The following is a 22,863-nucleotide window of genomic DNA, read 5'->3' as shown; positions in this document are numbered from 1 at the left end:
TTTTGCCACTCACAGATATGTAATATTGGATCATTGTCCTCAATAAATAAATGATCAAGTATAGTGTTTTTGTCTCATTTGCTTAACTGGGTTCTCTTTATCTACTTTTAGGACTTGTGTGAAAATCTGATGATGTTTTAGGTCATATTTATGCAGAAATATAGAACATTCTAAAGGGTTCACAAACTTTCAAGCACCACTGTAGTGCCGGTCCCAAGCCTGGATAAATCGGGGAAGGTGTGTCAGGAAGGGCATCTGGTGTAAAAACCTATGCCAAATCAAATATGCAGATTATAAATTTGGAAGGATGCTCTGCTGTGGCGACCTTTAATGGGAGCAGCCGAAAGAAGATGATCCATCAGTCAAATTAGCACTAATGCTTACTTTACTTTGACCAATCACAGCAGAAGTGTGCTTAACTAATAAACTTACGCTTTATAAAACACTGCAGGCTATGTTGCCAGGTCATTGTTTTAATCAGGATAGTTTTAAACTAGGCAGCAAGCTGGGTCTTATTGGATCGCATATTTTGCATTTGGAGACCTTTAGATAAACTGTATAAATATTCCCAAAGAGGAAACCTGATTTTGAAAAAATGCAGATAATAAATGGTACATGCTACCATTACAAAATGCACTAAACTAACAATTATGATAATACATACAGTAATTTAACACTATTTTAGGACCCTATTGATGAAATAAATATCTTGGTAAAATGTATCTTTTCAATACTACTCCGTTAAAGCTATACGGCCTTTTGATTTCATAAAATCAGTGAAATTTAGTTCCCTCTGAAATTTGGTCATTGTGATGCATGTTTATTTCCGCAATATCTAAAAAAAAAAAAAAGAAAACCCAGCTCATTCTGTGGCTGGGAAGTTATTTAATTTGAGGGGATTCCCGAACAAATAATATGCATGAAATCGCTTGCTTCACACAGTCAAGCAGACAGAGGAAGTCCGTGTGCGCATGTGCAGGTTTACCTTCTTCTTTTTCTTCTTCTTTTGGGTTTTACAACTGGGGGGGGGGTTGTTTTTTTAAGAATTTTGACTTTTCCATGTGGGGCGGCACGGTGGTGTAGTGGTTAGTGCTGTCGCCTCACAGCAAGAAGGTCCTGGGTTCGAGCCCCGTGGCCGGCGAGGGCCTTTCTGTGCGGAGTTTGCATGTTCTCCCCGTGTCCGCGTGGGTTTCCTCCGGGTGCTCCGGTTTCCCCCACAGTCCAAAGACATGCAGGTTAGGTTAACTGGTGACTCTAAATTGACCGTAGGTGTGAATGTGAGTGTGAATGGTTGTCTGTGTCTATGTGTCAGCCCTGTGATGACCTGGCGACTTGTCCAGGGTGTACCCCGCCTTTCGCCCGTAGTCAGCTGGGATAGGCTCCAGCTTGCCTGCGACCCTGTAGAAGGATAAAGCGGCTAGAGATAATGAGATGAACCTTGCTAACCCCCCTGTACATACCCTCTGAAAGTTTCCATTCTTACAATATGACAAAATACATTACAGTGCTGTTTGATATTAGAATGCTGCTTTTTTAATGTGTTTTAAAGTTATCGATGAATGCGAACCTCTTCAGGTATGCTACTAGGTACGACAACAACATTTTCAGTGCAGATGATCATTATTTTAAGGTAATAAGCTTAGTGGTAAGTAACCTTACGTTCAAGTAAATGAAACATATGGTAATTCTGCTCTTTTTCAGCAAGTTTTAAAGTTCTTGATGAATGTCACACTCTTCAGTAATACCTCAAATATGAACCATTTTTAAGCACAGAGGATCATTACTTAAGGTTACTAATTTAGTTTTAAGAACCAGTATGCACAAATGATTCATATCTGAATTATATCTCCCAATGTATTAAATAGTCATTATTTGTATTCTTGCAGGTAAATAATGGCTTCTGTTGCAACACGGTCAAAAGCTAAGATGATACTAGGTGTAGTAGAGTACATAGAGCAGGCTGAGTTCCCTTCTGGGATGCTTCCAACAGGGAAGGACATCATTCAGAATATGCTCTATCTGCTGCGGCCGAAGCGTGCTGGTCAAGCACAGAGATCCAGGGATGCTGCTGCTCAGTTGCTGGCAGAACTTGTTCAAGAGCACCGGTTATTTTGTAACTTATACACCATCCACACCAGACATATAAAGAAGCATCTCTTGAAACTTTAACAAATTCTCCATACTCTGATTCAAACCCGTAAACAGAGACAAAATGAGGGTTTCTAACAACTCTTTTTGTGAGAAATAAATGTTATTCAAGTGATTTTTGATGTTATATTTAAGAGTTATTTCTGTTAAGGAATGCTTATATTAGTGAAAAAGGCAGTTTTTGACTATTTGGAGGGGTTATTAACTTCAGAGGGTATGTACAGGGGGGTTAGCATTTTTCAGTTGGCCAAATATTGGTATTTCCATACTTAGATAGATCATCTCCATATTTTGGAGGGGGTAGAAAAAAATTTTTGGTCTAACCCCCTCCCAGCATCCACAGTGTTGCATTACTGCCATCTACAGGTTTACTTTGACCGTGCACTGACAGTTACATCATTCTGTCGCTAAATGAACAGCTGATCACACCGAGGTGCTCGCTGACCGCCGATATTTAGTAGTTTGGTCCTGCGTTTCCTTTCCTTCGCAACATAACGTCTTTTCTTCTTGCTTTCCATTACTGTAGTCGGTCTTTCACGTTTCATTCGCACACTCGCGTCCTCCATTTTTCTCTCCTGTTCCAAATTTGTATCCCACAATGCCTTGCGTGAACGGGGAAAGCCAACCATGTGATGCATGACGTAGTATCTTGAATTGGGCCATGTTGAAGCAGGCAAAAATAGCGGAGAATTTAGGGCCACGTGGCTCTAAATTCATTAATTGTTCTATTAAAAAAAAATGAATAAAATTGGAAGTCTGTGATTTGAATTCAGTAGCTTCCGGTCCACTAAGCAAAAATAATTGGGTGTCGGGGAAAATTCTTTTTATGACCTACACTTGAAAAAACTGAAAGGCAGTCTATCTTTAAAATATGAAATTAAAAGCTTTTTCAAATAATACAACAAACATCCAGACATGCATACACAGAACAAGTCTTACTTAAAGGGGTGTCCCTCATCGGTCTTCTGCACTGCCTGGAGGACGGACTTGTAAACTCTGAAACTGATGGTGGTGGAGAGAGCGGCGAGGGCCAAATAAGCCACCACACTGACCACGCTGAACTGAGTCAGAGAGAAGAGCAGCAGCAGCACACTGCTAAACACCAGGCCAGTCTGCTTCACATCACGCCAGTACAACAGCTCCATCGCTATACAGTGAGACAAAGAGCGAGAGAATGAGAGAAAGTAAACAAGTTATGATCTTCCGTAAGCCACTCATCTTTCGGTCAGAAGTGCCCTGACCTTAACATAGCATCACAGTAAATATATGACAAATCAGTCAATGGCAAAAATGATCTTGCCTGAGTTTCCCAAAACCATCGCAGCACAAAGATCATCTTTAAATGATAGAGCGAGCAACACAATGAACGCTCTCTCCCCGCGTTAAGATGCTCTTAGCATTAAGAGGCTTTTGGGAAACCCACCTCTCGTTTGTTGTTGTCACCCTTCTCCATCCACCTGTCTTTCATGTTATCCAGCTCCCTCCCTCCTGCTCCCGCACATACTTCTCATCGCTCCATTTCTCGTCAAAGGGCAGCACGGTGGTCATGGCAACCAACCAGAACCAGATGCTCAGCATACAGTAGGCAGCTAACATGATGAGATATGTGATGCAATCCTGTGTTCTATAGATCATGTCAGTTTGCATGACAAATGCTTCAGAACCATGATAGAAGTAATTATTTAGTATTAAAAAAAAAAAAAAAAGCAACATTGCCAGCAATGTGGTGGGAAAGACTCCAAGCCGCCTCACAACAATAATAAATGGGTCCCATATGTGTCCACATGAAAATATATTAGCATATCAATTCATTGTACCCCCACCCCCCTCGCAATCTGTTCCTCTTTCTTTTAATTCACATTTCATTATACAGCCCTCTGTAAGATATTATTAACTAGTCAACAGACAAAATAACACCCTTTCAAAAATCTATAAAACGTACCATCTCATTTTAGGAAGCAAAATAAGCAAAATTAAGGCTTTGCCTCATAATTTACAGCATTCTGATATACTGAAATTTGAAAAAGAATGGATTTTCATGTTATCTACATCTGTTGTTATAACACATGATTTTATCAAATGCTGATACACAGAGATAATAAAAACATCTGCAGCCAAAATATTGTGGTCGTTTTCCTCCCCTATTCTTTTAAAGGTCAGAAAACACTATTTTTAGTTAGAAAAAAAAGGACAAATTGAAAAACAAACAAATTTTCCATAAGTGTAAAAATACTTGCTGAAATATAAATATTTCTCGATTACAAATACACATCTTAAGGTTTTACTTCATGCAGGAATAGGTTTCTAAGACCCTTCGCAATCTGCTGTCCTTTCGCATTGTGTCTGTAATAAATCAATGAATGCATCATTAGTATTCACATAACAGTCTTTCCACTGTGTTGGAAAATATTAAAAACAGTTACTATATAATGTAATTAATTATTAAATATGATTAAATATTCGATTACATTCCACTCGATGTCTGTCCATTTTAATGAGGTACGTGAGTCAGCGAACTGATGACTTACCAGAGTATTATTGACCAATCAGCAAGCGTGAATGTTTACACATCTGAGCGTCTACCGAACCGACATAAAGCTGTTATGAAAAGGTCAAAGAATAAACCGGCAAACATTGCTGAATTTTGTATGCCCACGTGTCACCGGCGAGTTACAGTACGTGAATTGGCAAGTTACTTGAATTTATTATATTTTATGTCCAAAGGTCAGAATTGAGTGTTTGTATTTTATAAAATGCAGTCACAACTTTGAAATATATATTGGAGAATACCTTTGTAAGTGCCTGATGTAGTTCGGTGCAATACTGACAGCGTTCTCTTCGGATCTTAAAAATTCAGACAGACGTTTGCCTAAATGAGCACGTAATATGACAGACGAGAAAGTTTTACAACGGGTTCCGTCCGTCCGGGCACGTTTTTGTTTCTGGGCCATATCTTTAAAACTACTGAAGATATCTTCATGAAACTTTGTATACATATCAAGCAACATGTGAACTGGTGCCTTTTGCTATTTTGGATTTTTGAAAAATAATATTTTTCAAATTTTTACATAGAAAATAGATTTTGACTTAGTTTCCAAGAGCAATGTTCGTTTCCGGAGCATATATCCAAAACTATTCATGATACGGATTTGGAACTTGGTATACATGTTAACAAGGTGATGTAGATGTGCCTTTTCATACTAAGAAATTTGAGAAATTTTAATTTTTCATGTTTCCATGGAAACAATTTCAGACTTCGTCTCTCAGGTTAGTCTTAGGGGTAGGTTTTGTTTCCGGAGCAGAACTTGAAAACTATGAGTGGTATGGTCTTGAAAGTTGGTATATGTGTTGATTAAGTAATGTGCCTTTTGATACTAAGAAATGTGAGAAATATTAATTTTTAGCTCACCTGGACCAAAGGTCCAGTGGGTTTATGCCATGGGCTGCTGAGGTCAGTGTAAAGAGGTAGGGTTGGTTTCCTGCAGCAGAACTTGAAAAATGTGACAAATAATATCTTGAAACTTGGTATATACAGTAGTCGATATACCGTATAGGGCGGGAGATATAGATGACTCTGTCTTCTTGTTTGTTTTTCAATAAGACAGATAAGCTGCCACTGCAGATCACTGCTGTGACGATTGTTATCCCATTATTGTGTGAGTCCGCACAACAAGTTGAGTAAAATTAGCTCACAATAGGTGGCAATGTGGAAAATGTGGGTTACATGCAACCTAACAGACAAATAATTAGTCTGTGTTATGTGATTTAGATATTCTGAATAATATATTCTAGTCATTTTAACAATTCATTATAACAATGATAAATATATTATAGCAATATATACTACTACTACTAATAATAATAATGTAAATTATAAATTTAATAATAATAATAATAATAATAATAATAGGGCGGCACGGTGGTGTAGTGGTTAGCGCTGTCGCCTCACAGCAAGAAGGTCCGAGTTCGAGCCCCGTGGCCGGCGAGGGCCTTTCTGTGTGGAGTTTGTATGTTCTCCCCGTGTCCGCGTGGGTTTCCTCCGGGTGCTCCGGTTTCCCCCACAGTCCAAAGACATGCAGGTTAGGTTAACTGGTGACTCTAAATTGACCGTAGGTGTGAATGTGAGTGTGAATGGTTGTCTGTGTCTATGTGTCAGCCCTGTGATGACCTGGCGACTTGTCCAGGGTGTACCCCGCCTTTCGCCCGTAGTCAGCTGGGATAGGCTCCAGCTTGCCTGCGACCCTGTAGAAGGATAAAGCGGCTAGAGATAATGAGATGAGATGAGAAAATGTTGACCCCTTTGCCCTCTTTACATTGCTCTAAAGCAAATTATGAACCATATACTATATGATATAATCATATAGAAACTCTCTTTTTATTATTTTACATAATTTATAATTTCTAATATGCTTCTCAGGCACAAATGTGTGCCAGATCTCTGCCTCTGCTAGCAAGCTGTAAAAACTGGAGCATTATTTTGAGCCATGCTATGCTAGCAGCTGATGCTCCAGAAAGCTCCACACAGGGTTTGCACATGCTCACTGGGGTCCTTTGTGTGTATGTAGCGGCAGGGTGTGGTTAAAACCACATTATGCGATAAACATGCGCCGGCTGCTCACTAAACACCCAGATAGAGCATCTATTATTAATACGGAGCGGTTTATTACAGTCATTACTGAACAGTCTTTCAATAAAATTTATAAACTAACCTCATGTAAGCACATATTGACCTGCCTGAAGCAGTAAAGCATGTTCCCCCCCCCATATACACACAGACATGCATTTTCACTCCCTGAGACCCATCATTTCCTAGAATTTGTACGGTTTCCTATTAAAGCCTGAATGGTAAAATGTGTCTCCTCTGAATGGTGCTTGGTCGCCACGGAAACAGAGATGGGTGCAGTGGAGTGAGCCCTGATGCAGTTTCCATAGTAACCGTGTTCCATCATTCCCCGGCAATCCCAGCCTCCTTCTCTCTCTCAGTGAAAGAGAGATGACAGGCCTGGTAGACAGAGTAACGAGGCATTGATGAGGTGAGAGAGGAGGGAAGGATTAGACAGGAAAGGAAAGCACAGGCAAAAACTGGGACGACGGGGGGAAAAAAAAGGGTCAGTAACACTGCAGAACAAGCTAACCTGCTAGTGCTACCACTAATTCAGCTACCGAGCAGACACACTTTCATCATTGTAGCTGTGTTATGCTATAACATCAACTGTAAAAACAACATGATATGCATAATGAGCTAATCCTAAGCAAGAAATAGCCATGGAGTTGAAGCAAATGCGAAAACCAATGCCATGTATCCTGGTGCTGATGCTACTAAGGCGCTAAAGGAATGACCGAAAGGCAGACCATTTTCAAGGTAACAACATATAAATCACTAAACTACAGAATACATGCCAAATACACAGGTAGCAAAAACCTGGATAATTATTATGGCACTGAGCAAACCCAGAGCGGCTTTTTGGATGAAACTGATAAACAGCGATTTTCTCTCTTCTTGTTTATTGCATCTCTGCTCTAGCAGCCAGTAAAGAATTCCTCTAGATGCTCCATTATTAAAACACCACATATCAGTTTTCAACAAAACAGCTTTCAGAGTCACATCTTAATAACGGATTAATCAAACACAGACTTGAAAAGTCCGTTATTATGACATGCTGAAGCGAGATTTAACCAAGTACACCATCTTATTTCAGAATTTGGTCAGTACTCCTCCTCTCTGAAATGATTTGAAGCAGTAACTGTCTGTCCATCTGTCCTGTCTACATTGTTACCAGTCTATGGGACAAATCAATATCCATCAACCCTCCAGCTGTGTTTGAATCATGTTTAGTAACAGGCTTGTAGTACTCGATTCCAGGACTCGTGCCCTAATTTTAAGGACTCGTGACTTGACTCGGACTTGAGCGCTGATGACTCGGACTTGGACTCGTGAGTTAACTGCATTCAGACGAGGACTCAGATTTTTTCTTTATTTTTTGTAACATGCCATAATAATTTGGCATAAGATATTTATATCTACATATATTTTTATACTAATTTTGTGCAAGGGAATGCACATTCACCTGTTCATACGTCATGTTCAGGAACAAACTAACATTAATGATGCTAAAATGCCTGGAGAGAAGCCCCTAGGATTGTCCACTTTGCTTATACAGACTTCTCGTGCAGTGGGGAAAAATGCACTACTATGTGTTCCATATGAAGAAGAACTATCGAAGAGACGACGGGGACGACCTCGAACTTCAATCATCATTTGGCAAGACTCCACCCAGAGAAGGAAGTGACACGCTATGTTCATTGCTCTGTTGATAGCGGGGCTTGCTTGCTGACCGATGAACTAGCTAGTGTTAACCATCTCTCATGTTATTTGCCCTGTTGATAGTGGGCGGGGCTTGCTGAGCAACAAACAAGATTTTTATCTGTAGCCTATTAATTAAAATGGGGCAGTCAGGCAGTAACGTTAGTCCAACACAGCAGCAGAGACGGTTTCACATACAGTGGGGCAAAAAAGTATTTAGTCAGTCACCAACTGTGCAAGTTCTCCCACTTAAAAAGATGAGAGAGGCCTGTAATTTTCATCATAGGTATACCTCAACTATGAGAGACAAAATGAGAAAAAAAAAAATCCAGAAAATCACATTGTCTGATTTTTAAAGAATTTATTTGCAAATTATGGTGGAAAATAAGTATTTGGTCAATAACAAAAGTTCATCTCAATACTTTGTTATATACCCTTTGTTGGCAATGACAGAGGTCAAACGTTTTCTGTAAGTCTTCACAAGGTTTTCACACACTGTTGCTGGTATTTTGGCCCATTCCTCCATGCAGATCTCCTCTAGAGCAGTGATGTTTTGGGGCTGTCGCTGGGCAACATGGACTTTCAACTCCCTCCAAAGATTTTCTATGCGGTTGAGATCTGGAGACTGGCTAGGCCACTCCAGGACCTTGAAATGCTTCTTACGAAGCCACTCCTTCGTTGCCCGGGCGGTGTGTTTGGGATCATTGTCATGCTGAAAGACCCAGCCACGTTTCATCTTCAATGCCCTTGCTGATGGAAGGAGGTTTTCACTCAAAATCTCACGATACATGGCCCCATTCATTCTTTCCTTTACACGGATCAGTCGTCCTGGTCCCTTTGCAGAAAAGCAGCCCCAAAGCATGATATTTCCACCCCCATGCTTCACAGTAGGTATGGTGTTCTTTGGATGCAACTCAGCATTCTTTCTCCTCCAAACACGACAAGTTGAGTTTTTACCAAAAAGTTCTATTTTGGTTTCATCTGACCATATGACATTCTCCCAATCCTCTTTTGGATCATCCAAATGCTCTCTAGCAAACTTCAGACGGGCCTGGACATGTACTGGCTTAAGCAGGGGGACACGTCCGGCACTGCAGGATTTGAGTCCCTGGCAGCGTAGTGTGTTACTGATGGTAGCCTTTGTTACTTTGGTCCCAGCTCTCTGCAGGCCATTCACTAGGTCCCCCCGTGTGGTTCTGGGATTTTTGCTCACCTTTCTTGTGATCATTTTGACCCCACGGGGTGAGATCTTGCGTGGAGCCCCAGATCGAGGGAGATTATCAGTGGTCTTGTATGTCTTCCATTTTCTAATAATTGCTCCCACAGTTGATTTCTTCACACCAAGCTGCTTACCTATTGCAGATTCAGTCTTCCCAGCCTGGTGCAGGTCTACAATTTTGTTTCTGGTGTCCTTTGACAGCTCTTTGGTCTTGGCCATAGTGGAGTTTGGAGTGTGACTGTTTGAGGTTGTGGACAGGTGTCTTTTATACTGATAACTAGTTCAAACAGGTGCCATTAATACAGGTAATGAGTGGAAGACAGAGGAGCCTCTTAAAGAAGTTGTTACAGGTCTGTGAGAGCCAGAAATCTTGCTTGTTTGTAGGTGACCAAATACTTATTTTACTGAGGAATTTACCAATTAATTCATTAAAAATCCTACAATGTGATTTCCTGGATTCTTTCCCCCATTCTGTCTCTCATAGTTGAAGTGTACCTATGATGAAAATTACAGGCCTCTCTCATCTTTTTAAGTGGGAGAACTTGCACAATTGGTGGCTGACTAAATACTTTTTTGCCCCACTGTAAAGGCAACAACAGCCATCGTCAAATGGTGTGGTTGGAATCTTGTTCTCGGACTTGACTCGGATCAACAGTGGACTCGACTAGGACTTGACTCGAAATTTTCTGTAATGACTGGGACTTGAACACTGGGGACTCAAGACTGGACTCGGACTCTAGGTTTAACAACGCGACTACAACAGGAGACTATAATGCACACATTACATACCCGCCAATGACTCTTGGGTTTCCAGCCTTTGCCATTAATGTCAGATTTAGCTGGACTTCATACAAATAAAGTCATAGGAAAAGGTACAATGGCTAATCAGACCACTATCCCTAACCTCAACCTACTTTTCATACGAACAGAGACCTGAAGTTATGAAAATACCAAATAAAGTGGTATGTCCTCCAACAAAAAATGTGCAGTAGGAGAAACTGTGCATGCTGTTAGTCAGAGGGATATACAAAGTAATTGAGTGAATAAGTTTAAGTTCAAAGTAATGGGATGAAACAATGAGGTTTTTGCTTGTGCTAAATGTTCTACATAGCCTGGGCACATTCAGATCTCAACAAGACTCTCAGATGAGAAAACTCATCTATAACACAGATTACAAGCAACGGGACACATTTAAAAACTGCTGAAAAACATTATGAATACAAAAAAAAAAAAAAAAAAAGAGTATATACATGAACATGTGGTTTGCTCATAAGGAAAATGTAAAGAATCAAGCTAGACGGCCTTTCGATTTCATAAAATCTGTGAAATTTAGTTCCCTCTGAAATTTGGTCATTGTGATGCGTGTTTATTTCTGTAATATTTCACAAAATATCAGGCCTTTCTGTGGCTGGGAAGTTATTTAATTTGAGGGGATTCCCTTGCAAATAATGTACATGAATTTGCTTGCTTCGCACAGTCAGGCAGACAGAAGAAGTCCGGGTGCACATGCACAGGTTTACCTCCTTCTTCTTCTTCTTCTTCTTTTGGGTTTTACGGCAGCTGGCATCCACAGTGTTGCATTACTGCCATCTACAGGTTTACCTTGACCGTGCACTGACAGTTCCATCATTCTGTCGCTAAATGAACAGCTGATCACACCGAGGTGCTCGCTGACCGCCGATATTTATTAGTTTGGTCCTGTGTTTCCTTTCCTTTGCAACATAACGTCTTTTCTTCTCGCTTTCCGTTACTGTAGTCGGTCTTTGACGTTTTATTTGCATACTCACGTCCTCCATTTTTCTCTCCTGTTTCAAATTTGTATCCCACAATGCCTTGCACAAATAGGGAAAGCCCACCATGTGATGCATGACGTAGTATCTTGAATTGGGTCATGGTGAAGCAGGAAAAAATAGCGGAGAATTTAGAGCCATGTGGCCCTAAATTCATTAATTATTCCATTAAAAAAAATTAACAAAATTGGAAGTCTGTGATTCAAATTCAGTAGATTTCAGTCCATTAAACAAAAATAATTGGGTGTCGGGGAAAATTCGTTTTATGACCTACACTTGAAAAATCTGAAAGGCAGTCTACCTTTAAAGAAGTGTGAACGTGTGGTGAGTATCTCAGTTGTAACCAAATTTACCATGGTAATATTTTCATGATTACAAAAAACTTTCTAATATTTTCAGATACTTGGTCACAATAAAATATTATTTTCTTTCCTGATGCCTCAAACATGCATCAACAAATTTATGACCTGCTCTTCGGTTGTACTATTTTGTACACGCAAAAACCTTACTAGAAGTGAGTTTCACGCTTTGTAAATTTCATTGCTGGGGCAAAATCAATCTTTTTGCATCGAGACTGCCATCTGTTTTGCAGTATTCGTATTAAACATAACCCAACATGTTATTTCTGTTTATAGAATCTGATCAATCCAATGTGTCTGCCAGCAAAACGGAAATACAAACCCTTTCAGCAGAGTCCCAGATACCTCACAAGATGACTAATATAATTACACACAACCGATCTGAATGACAACGGCCTTGGTAGGGGGACAGGGTTACCCGAGAGGAACAGTCAGCCAACAACAACCGCACTGCTCAGCTGATGGACCAGAGCAACATGCCACAAGCTGTACTATCGAATCTACAGATGATCCTAGTCAAATAAATAGAAAGTTTTTCCGAGTAATTCAAACCCAGTGGATGTACCGGGTGTACATGAACAGGACACGCCACGCCTCTGCTGCAGTAAGAAATTCAGTTCTGCGTTCTCCTTTAGTAGGAACACAAATGAATGCTTGCAATAAATTCATGATGTTTTGTGAGTCTCTAAATTGAAGGTACTGTCACATTAACTGACAAATGGGCACGGTAAAATAAAGTACGATGAAGTCATTATGTGATCACCGGTAAGAATTTGTGCAGAATGTGGTCATCAGATGATATCGCATTTTGTTGTGTTTTATAGTTTCTTATAGTTATATATACTGTCACATGTCTCATTTCTCACACTTTTTAAAGGTCCTGATCCTACAACTGAATACCCTTAGAAACAAAGTTGATAATTTCACCTGTAATTAAAGGCCCTGCTTAATCACTATTCCAGCCACACATGGGGTTTGAGCTTGGTGCCCTCTGTGGGACTGCAGACAGAGGGCCAGACAAATTTAAGACTATTACAGCATGCTAAAATACAATAACCTGACCAAAAAAAAAAAAAAAATCAAAAACAGCCGATCCTTTCGCCAGAGCCTGCACCCAGACTGATGAGGACACACTGCAGCCTTATGAATCAGCATGGTATTTACTGAATGTATTATGCAATAAGAATATTGTGATATTTTTGCATTGCATGGGTGCTAGGCAACACTCTGTTTGCTTGTGTGCCTGAAGCCATGATCTAATCTTCGGAATGAGCCTAAGACCTTTATTAATGATCATCCTTATGATCAAATCACAAGAAAGAACACAGATCTTATAAACATCTACAGTGCTACTGTAAAATGGCAACCTTCCCAAAATATTGTAATCACTGACCCATGAGCTCCTTGGTGCTAAGCATAACGTCTGTAGTGTTATAATAATTTTTGCCCCTACAAAGGTCTTTTTAATTCGGTATTGCGGTTTGGTGTGCACGCAGACAAACAGGAGAGCTGGTGTGAGTGTTTCAGAATAAAACTACCAATCAGAGGGATCGTCTGATTAAATTCTAGGTTACCTATTCCCGATGGAGATCTACATTTAACTAAATTGGGTGGATTTATCAAAGGCAGAGTCCGCAGCAACACACTGATGTGGATGGCCTTGCTGTTTGTCTCATCTCATCTTCTTTTTTAGCCTCATCTGGTCTTAATGCGGTCTTCAGATTGAAAAAAAAAAAAAGCAAAAACAAAACATGATGCTTTTCACAGAACACCTATCCACTGCTTGTCAGTATGTAGCTTCGAATTTGAGTTATATTAGTTAAGATGAGATTCTGATAATCTATATTAGTCATTTTGTTTCACGAGTCATGAACAGACACCTCCTCTTGTGGCAGCTATCATCAGAACGTTTTGTCTGGTTTGTGTAACACAGCCAAGATGGCTCCTCACACCTCAGGTTTTTCTGGAAAGCCTTCGTGAAGGCAGAAAATGCTGATCTAACAGCCAGCACTACCTCAATGCTGAGGTTTGTCTTCCTGAAGCACAAAATCGATAGAGAAAGGACAATGACATCATGTCTCTATACAGGACTACGACTGTGTATTTCTACGCGTGCAAACATTCTTCTTCTATAAGATAGCGTTCTATTTTTTTTTTTAGAGAATAAATCAAATCAACAAGGTCACACATACCAAAAAGCTCCTATCATAGCAAACTTGGATATGTTCATACTGAATGTAATTACAAGATCTGCACTTGTCACTGAATACAGACAGGACATGCAACCACGGATGGGAGAAATACAAATATGGAGGCAACTATTAAAAAAAAAAAAGTGTCAGAGGTGAAACACTTGTCAGGTTAATTCGTTTTGCAGTGCTGATGATTAACATTTTGCTCTTGTAAACATACATGGGGGGAGGAATACTAATGATGATGAGAAGCTACTGGCAAAAGCCGTAGTATTAATCAGTGTTTCCTGCGATCAAAATCAGCCAAACAGGGCGTTATTTAAATTCTAAGCTTTGACAAAGCTAGAGTCTAATGATTATGAACTAATTTGTTACACTGCACCTAAAACATCAATGACATACGTTCAGCTTTTAGATTTACGAATTTTTGCGGGAACGAAAAGACCCATAGTGTATTGTGATTAAAGAACTAAACGTTCACCGAGGCACAAAAACTAACCAGTTACTACTAACACAGGCCCTCTTCCATAGAATGTTCTAGGACACATTCACCAGTCGTTACATCCCTATCTCAAAACAGGGAGACTTTTGCACACACACACGCTTAGAAACACGTCTGGCACGGACCATCAGCTGTCTACTACACAAAAGGATGTCAAATTTGCTGATGGTGACCTGACGTTCTGTGCAAATGGAGCTGGCCTGCTATAGGTAGCCACACCCCAACCTCCCCCAAATGCACAGTCGCTGTTGGTGTTAAACGTTACACACAACCAGACACAAAGCAGAAGGAAGACAAACACACACACGCACGCACACATAGCAGAATCATTATGCAGGTGAAAATTCTTTCATTCTCATCGCTGCGTGTTGTGCGTGCTGAAAGGATGCACAGAAAAAACAAGGATGAGGTGAAGGGAGGGAGGGGGGTTGAGGAAGGGCGTGTCTGACTATCTCAGATCCCCCCCCCCCTTTTGATGCTCATCATGGCGGCTGCCTTGACGCAGACTAGACACAAATGAGGAGACGCAACAACCCATACCATATGCTCTAGTCTTAACCTGTCTATCTGCATAACCTGAAGCATCCTTCCATGCTGCAACAGCGCTCATCTCTCCTCCTTGCTTAATCAGCCAATCAAGATGTGCGCACGCATCCTCATCCTCTCTCTAGAAACCTCAAACCATCTCATATACATGCACACAAGCAATACCCTGGCACTTCCAGTTGCTCCAGAATCCCTCCATCTTGGTGGAGTCCGCGGCTGCCGTGGTGCTGCTCTGCATGCTGAGAGGAAGGAGTGACGATCGGCTACTGCTAACACGCTAACAAGCTGCTGTGCCTCTGCTCCTGCTCTGCTGCACCGCTCTCTCTCTCTCTTTATCTCTCTATCTCACTTTCCCCACCCCACATCAGTGCATGAATGAGCCACAAAGGGAGGGGACACGACGACTGATGACTTGTGTACATGCTGCCGACTAGTGGAGATGAGGAGACTACACAAATATAAGAGGAAGAAAAGAGAGATTAAAAAAAAACAAAACGTGTTTTGTCAAAAGGCACAAAATAATCAAAGCCGGTAAAACGTGGCAGAAATCAACGTTTAATTAGGATTGATTAGGAAGATTTTGTAAGATGTGAGCACAGGTGGGTCAACCTGCTGGACATTTCTGCCTGCCGCACCTCTGACAGCGTCATTGTGCCAGCTGCAGGGCCGTCAGTCAGGACCCACCCTTCACTGATGTTTCGCTCCTTTAATTAGGACTGAAACGGACAATTTTGCAATAAAGGACAGAGCTATTTAATAAGGACAAGGACATTAAAAAAGTCCGAATACAGTCATTCAATCTGATCATGGCTCTAATATATTATATTTCTTTTCATTGCTAACAAGGATCCAAATTATTAAAGGGATTCGTACGTGCGTGTCTGTGAATGTGTAAGTGCAATGTGTCATCTTGCAGGACATGCTGAATGACTCAGCACTTTCTATTAGCTTCCAGCTATTTTTTTTTACGGTACGGGAGGACAAACATATAGCAAGGCTGCACAATGAGATCATATTGCTACACAGTGAGATAGGCCTGGGAATATCTTAAAACAAACCAAATGTGCCACAATTAAAGCTGTACCTGCATTCATTTGATCATAGCTTTGTTGGATCACAGCTATACCAGGACTGGATAGACAAAATCTATCTGGAACCCCTAAGAGGTCAGAACGATCTCAGAACATCAATGGGTTCCCGATGATGATGATGTCATGAACATGAACCACATGATTTCACATTATAGTTAAATGACAGGGCAGCACGGTGGTGTAGTGGTTAGCGCTGTCGTCTCACAGCAAGAAGGTCCGGGTTCGAGCCCCGTGGCCGGCAAGGGCCTTTCTGTGCGGAGTTTGCATGTTCTCCCCGTGTCCGCGTGGGTTTCCTCCGGGTGCTCCGGTTTCCCCCACGGTCCAAAGACATGCAGGTTAGGTTAACTGGTGACTCTAAATTGACTGTAGGTGTGAATGTGAGTGTGAATGGTTGTCTATGTGTCAGCCCTGTGATGACCTGGCGACTTGTCCAGGGTGTACCCCGCCTTTCGCCCGTAGTCAGCTGGGATAGGCTCCAGCTTGCCTGCGACCCTGTAGAAGAGGATAAAGCGGCTACAGATAATGAGATGAGATGAGTTAAATGACCAAAATGAAGCCATATTACAATTGTGTAACAATTTATGATCTCAAGAAGACTGCTGAAAAGCTCTCTCACTTAATAAAGCTTAGTTAGCTCAGTTGTTTAGGACATGGTGCTAATAACGCCAAGGTCACAAGTTCGATCCCTGTACTGGCCAATTTCTACGGGGTGGCATGGTGGTGTAGTGGTTAGCACGGTTGCCTCACAGCAAGAAGGTTCCAGGTTCGAACCCAGCGGCCGGCGAGGGCCTTTCTGTGTGGAGTTTGCATGTTCTCCCTGTGTCTGCATGGGTTTCCTCCGGGTGCTCCGGTTTCCCCCACAATCAAAAGACATGCAGTTAGGTTGACATGGGGCGGCCTTGGGCTGAGGTGCCCTTGAGCAAGGTACCTAACCCCTGACTGCTCCCCGGGCGCTTTGGTGTGATTGCTCCGAGTGTGTGCGTGTGTTCACTGCTTCAGATGGGTTAAATGCAGAGGATGAATTTCACTGTGCTTGAAGTGTGCATGTGACGAATAAAGGTTTCTTCTTTTCTTCTAAAGCTCGTGTTATCGTAGCTAGTTCACTTAATATACAAAATGCCTTATTTTTAAAAGATCCTACATATATAGAGAGAAGTAAATAACTGAAAACCTGATCATCTGTTTTTCATTTTCACACAGTGAAATGACAGACTGCAGTGGATCGCTGGTTCTCTGCCTGTACACCTATAATTGGACATCTTCTCAGCTTTTATACATTTTTTTAAAAAACAAAATCACATTTTGACACTAAATTTGCGTTTAGTATCTGCCCAAGTCAGTATGATTACCAACTAATGGTATAAAACCATAACCATGTAGAGTAAATAATACTGGTGCACATTTTACATAGACTAATAGGATTAACCTTTTAAGGGTAAAAAACAAACAAACAAACAAACAAAAAAACTCAATCTATTGTGTGCTTGTGTTGTACGGTAATCTTTTATGAAACCTAGTGAAGCTGTTAAAAAAAAATTACACACTGATAATAATATTATCAGGACTCAAAAACCTTGCCTAGTAAAGCGTAGTTGGGATTTCTTCTTGTCAGAGCAAAAGGAATGATAAATTACTAATATATTCAAATGACATTAGAGGATGAATTTTCAAACTACAGTATTTATAACACATCCTGACATTTAGTGCACATACAGTGGGGCAAAAAAGTATTTAGTCAGTCACCAATTGTGCAAGTTCTCCCACTTAAAAAGATGAGAGAGGTCTGCCTCATAGGCATACCTCAACTATGAGAGACAAAATGAGAAAAAAAAAAAATCCAGAAAATCACATTGTCTGATTTTTAAAGAATTTATTTGCAAATTATGGTGGAAAATAAGTATTTGGTCAATAACAAAAGTTCATCTCAATACTTTGTTATATACCCTTTGTTGGCAATGACAGAGGTCAAATGTTTCCTGTAAGTCTTCACAAGGTTTTCACACACTGTTGCTGGTATTTTGGCCCATTCCTCCATGCAGATCTCCTCTAGAGCAGTGATGTTTTGGGGCTGTCGCTGGGCAACACGGACTTTCAACTCCCTCCAAAGATTTTCTATGGGGTTGAGATCTGGAGACTGGCTAGGCCACTCCAGGACCTTGAAATGCTTCTTACGAAGCCACTCCTTCGTTGCCCGAGCGGTGTGTTTGGGATCATTGTCATGCTGAAAGACCCAGCCACGTTTCATCTTCAATGCCCTTGCTGATGGAAGGAGGTTTCACTCAAAATCTCACGATACATGGCCCTATTCATTCTTTCCTTTACATGGATCAGTCGTCCTGGTCCCTTTGTAGAAAAGCAGCCCCAAAGCATGATGTTTCCACCCCCATGCTTCACAGTAGGTATGGTGTTCTTTGGATGCAACTCAGCATTCTTTCTCCTCCAAACACGACAAGTTGAGTTTTTACCAGAAAGTTCTATTTTGGTTTCATCTGACCATATGACATTCTCCCAATCCTCTTCTGGATCATCCAAATGCTCTCTAGCAAACTTCAGACGGGCCTGGACATGTACTGGCTTAAGCAGGGGGACACGTCTGGCACTGCAGGATTTGAGTCCCTGGTGGCGTAGTGTGTTACTGATGGTAGCCTTTGTTACTTTGGTCCCAGCTCTCTGCAGGTCATTCACTAGGTCCCCCCGTGTGGTTCTGGGATTTTTGCTCACTGTTCTTGTGATCATTTTGACCCCACGGGGTGAAATCTTGCGTGGAGCCCCAGATTGAGGGAGATTATCAGTGGTCTTGTATGTCTTCCATTTTCTAGTAATTGCTCCCACAGTTGATTTCTTCACACCAAGCTGCTTACCTATTGCAGATTCAGTCTTCCCAGCCTGGTGCAGGTCTACAATTTTGTTTCTGGTGTCCTTTGACAGCTCTTTGGTCTTGGCCATAGTGGAGTTTGGAGTGTGACTGTTTGAGGTTGTGGACAGGTGTCTTTTATACTGATAACGAGTTCAAACAGGTGCCATTAATACAGGTAACGAGTGGAGGACAGAGGAGCCTCTTAAAGAAGAAGTTACAGGTCTGTGAGAGCCAGAAATCTTGCTTGTTTGTCTCATCTCATCTCATTATCTCTTGCCACTTTATCCTGTTCTACAGGGTCGCAGGCAAGCTGGAGCCTATCCCAGCTGACTACGGGCGAAAGGCGGGGTACACCCTGGACAAGTCGCCAGGTCATCACAGGGCTGACACATAGACACAGATAACCATTCACACTCACACCTACGGTTAATTTAGAGTCACCATTTAACCTAACCTGCATGTCTTTGGACTGTGGGGGAAACCGGAGCATCCGGAGGAAACCCACGCGGACACGGGGAGAACATGCAAACTCCGCACAGAAAGGCCCTCGCCGGCCACGGGGCTCGAACCCGGACCTTCTTGCTGTGAGGCGACAGCGCTAACCGCCACACCACCGTGCCGCCCTTGCTTGTTTGTAGGTGGCCAAATACTTATTTTACCGAAGAATTTACCAATTAATTCATTAAAAATCCTACAGTGTGATTTCCTGGATTCTTTCCCCCCATTCTGTCTCTCACAGTTGAAGTGTACCTATGATGAAAATTACAGGCCTCTCTCATCTTTTTAAGTGGGAGAACTTGCACAATTGGTGGCTGACTAAATACTTTTTTGCCCCACTGTACCATATCTATGTGCACAGGAAATGATTGACATCAGTGACAATCAATTAAATGGCCAAAAGGTGTGTAAGAAAAATGAACACAAAGCAAAAACATCATCCCCGAGATTCTCTTTGTTCAGAGTTCAAATACCTGTTTGAAAAACAGTCCACTTTTGTTCATGAGAAGTGTGTGATTGTATTAATTAGTTTTACATACTGAAGGCAACAAAGTCTTGACAAACTGGCTTAAAGGTTAAGAAGTATTTTAAAACCAGTGGTTTAAAAAAATGATTTCACAAACATATTAGAGAGTCATTGTTCAAGTTTGTAATAAGAAAATACATGATATACCACACTCACCGTCCTCTTTAATAGGAACTTTTTGTTGATTCTAAGATTCCCGTTCTTGGCTGACAGGGGTGGAACCCAATGTGGTCTTCCGCTGTTGCACTGCTGAGATGCTTTTCTGTTCACCACAGTTGTAAAGAGTTGCTACGAGTTACTATATCCTTCCTGGTAACTTGAACCAATCTGGCCATTTTCCTCTGACCTCTTTTATCAACAAGGCGTTTCCATCCACAGAACTGGCACTCACTCAGTGTATTTTGTTTTTCACACCATTCTGTGTAAACTCGAGAGACTGTTGTGTGTGAAAACCCCAGGAGATCAGCAGTTTCTGAAATACTCAAACCAGTCCATCTGGCTCAAACCAACACCCATGCCACAGTGAAAGTCACACCCAAAGATCACAATTTTTCCCATTCTGATGTTTGAAGTGAACATTACCTGAAACTCTTGATGTGTATCTGCATGATTTTACGCACTGTGCTTCTGTCAAGGGATTGGCTGATTAGATCACTGCATAAAACAGCAGGTGTATGGGTGTTCCTAATAAAGTGGCCGGTGAGTGTATTCTTCTTCTACTAAAAGTATCGGGGGAAGAAAAAACAAGCTGATTATTATAAAGAAACCTAAAGGAAGGATGGAGAAAAGAAAGAGATTTCAAAACGCTGAGATGGTTCCTGTACAGCAGTTCTATGGTTTTAATGTTAGTGGTGCAGCATAGTGGAGCAAGGGTTAGCTCTGTTGCCTCACAGCAAGAAGGTTCTGGGTTTGAAACTGCTGGTCAACTGAGGCCTATATGTGTGGAGTTTGTATGTTCTCCTCACGCCTGCATGGGTTTCCTCCAGGTGTTCCGGTTTCCTCCCACAGTCCAAAGACATATAGACCCTTTTCACGTGACGTCACGACAAACGCGGCCGCCATTTTGGACATGTACTACCAGTAGTTTACCACAGCCAACATTGAGGAACGGCAGCAAAGAAAGTTTTTACTTTCAGCAAGACTTCCATCATGCCACTATATTGTTGTGCACCTGGATGTAGTAACCATCAACAAACAAGGCAAGGTTTATCATTTTATCGGATCCCGACGGAGAAGATGGATAGCGGCCATTAACAGGAAAGATTGGCAGCCCTCGGCATACCAACGCTTGTGTAGTGACCACTTTGTTGGAGGTAAGACGAATAAAATTAGCCAGAAAAGGCATGACATTGCTGTTAACATTCTATGGCGGCGAGTGTGTAACCAAATAGGCTAAAATAACCCATTGTAACCTCTTTGTTCTTCTGTAGTAGCTATTGTTGACTAGCTAATGTCAACAACATAGTAGCTAGTATGTTACTGTAGCAATGTTTACGTTCAGTCATTTGGATGACTGTTAAAACCTTTCAGTCTCAAGTTTTTCCTTTACTGGATTTACTAGTTTACTGTAATTATGATCCGGCAGCTATTTACACCGGATCCAGTGTAAATAGCTGCCGGAGCCAACATCCGAGGTTCCGGAGCGCGCTCCGGAACCTCAGACGTTGGCTCCGGCAGCTATTTACCTGTACAGGGCTTAATTTGAGGGGGAGCAAGCCGGAGCGCGCTCCGGAACCTCAGACGTTGGCTCCGGCAGCTATTTACCTGTACAGGGCTTAATTTGAGGGGGAGCAAGCCGGAGCGCGCTCCGGAACCTCGGACGTTGGCTCCCGCAGCTATTTACCTGTACAGGGCTTAATTTGAGGGGGAGCAAGCCGGAGCACGCTCCGGAACCTCGGACGTTGGCTCCGGCAGCTATTTACCTGTACAGGGCTTAATTTGAGGGGGAGCAAGCCGGAGCGCGCTCCGGAACCTCGGACGTTGGCTCCGGCAGCTATTTACCTGTACAGGGCTTAATTTGAGGGGGAGCAAGCCGGAGCACGCTCCGGAACCTCGGACGTTGGCTCCGGCAGCTATTTACACTGGATCCGGTGTAAATAGCTGCCGGATCATAATTACAGTAAACGAAAAACTTGAGACTGAAAGGTGTTAACAGTCATCCAAATGACTGAGCGTAAACATTGCTACAGTAACATACTATGTTGTTGACATTAGCTAGTGCTAACAGCTAGCTGCTAGTACACTGCTACAACACAGACACCGACCCTAATAATACAGTTCTTGGTCACTGCCTGATAACAGCAAATTTATAACGGGCCATGTCTCAACAGACTAAGAAGTTATTTCAATGACATTTAATAACATTTTGTTTATCCTGAGGACCGAAAGTAAATGAAAATGTGAACAAACCTTAGCTGTAATAAGATGGCGACCACCGGCTCCAGGGACGATCCGCTGATGTAGACATGTTACCCAGCCTGACACAAAATATTTGTAGGCATCCAAACTCTTATACGCTTTCAGATCAATACCTGTGTATGGCGATGGGTTTTTAACGACATAGGTATACAGATCACGTGGGCCGAAGTCAGGTAAAGACGAGGGCTTCGTGTACTTCCGTACGTCAGTGAACAATCCTGGTGGAAGCAGGTAAACGTCGTTCTCTAAGCCTGCTAACCTCAATTTTTGCAAATACCTCTCCCTCTGCTCGCCCTGTAAATGCCCTACGTCGCTGGATAGTGAAGGTGTTTTCTGCATCTCGCTCCTTTTTCTTTTATGTTTTTCGTTTGTCGCCTTCCTCGCATTCAAACCGATTCGAGCCGAAGTCCACT

The 22,863-nt window shown here is 41.8% G+C and overlaps 1 protein-coding gene across 3 annotated transcripts in view; it reads right to left on the bottom strand.

Annotated features, from left to right (window-relative positions):
• The window catches only part of rtn1b (reticulon 1b), a 147,020-nt gene that overhangs the window by 20,710 nt on the left and 103,447 nt on the right, over nt 1-22,863 (bottom strand). For 2 of the 3 annotated variants that reach the window (XM_060917686.1, XM_060917687.1), the window contains one exon: nt 3,088-3,295. In XM_060917686.1, the coding sequence (XP_060773669.1) occupies nt 3,088-3,295 (208 nt within the window). Of the gene's footprint in view, nt 1-3,087; nt 3,296-20,188; nt 20,492-22,863 lie in introns of those variants that run through there. The other variant, XM_060917688.1, reaches the window with a different exon arrangement.

This window comes from Neoarius graeffei, chromosome 3, assembly GCF_027579695.1.
Source record: "Neoarius graeffei isolate fNeoGra1 chromosome 3, fNeoGra1.pri, whole genome shotgun sequence".
Lineage (NCBI taxonomy): Eukaryota > Metazoa > Chordata > Actinopteri > Siluriformes > Ariidae > Neoarius > Neoarius graeffei.
This window is presented reverse-complemented; position numbering and strand designations above follow the sequence as displayed.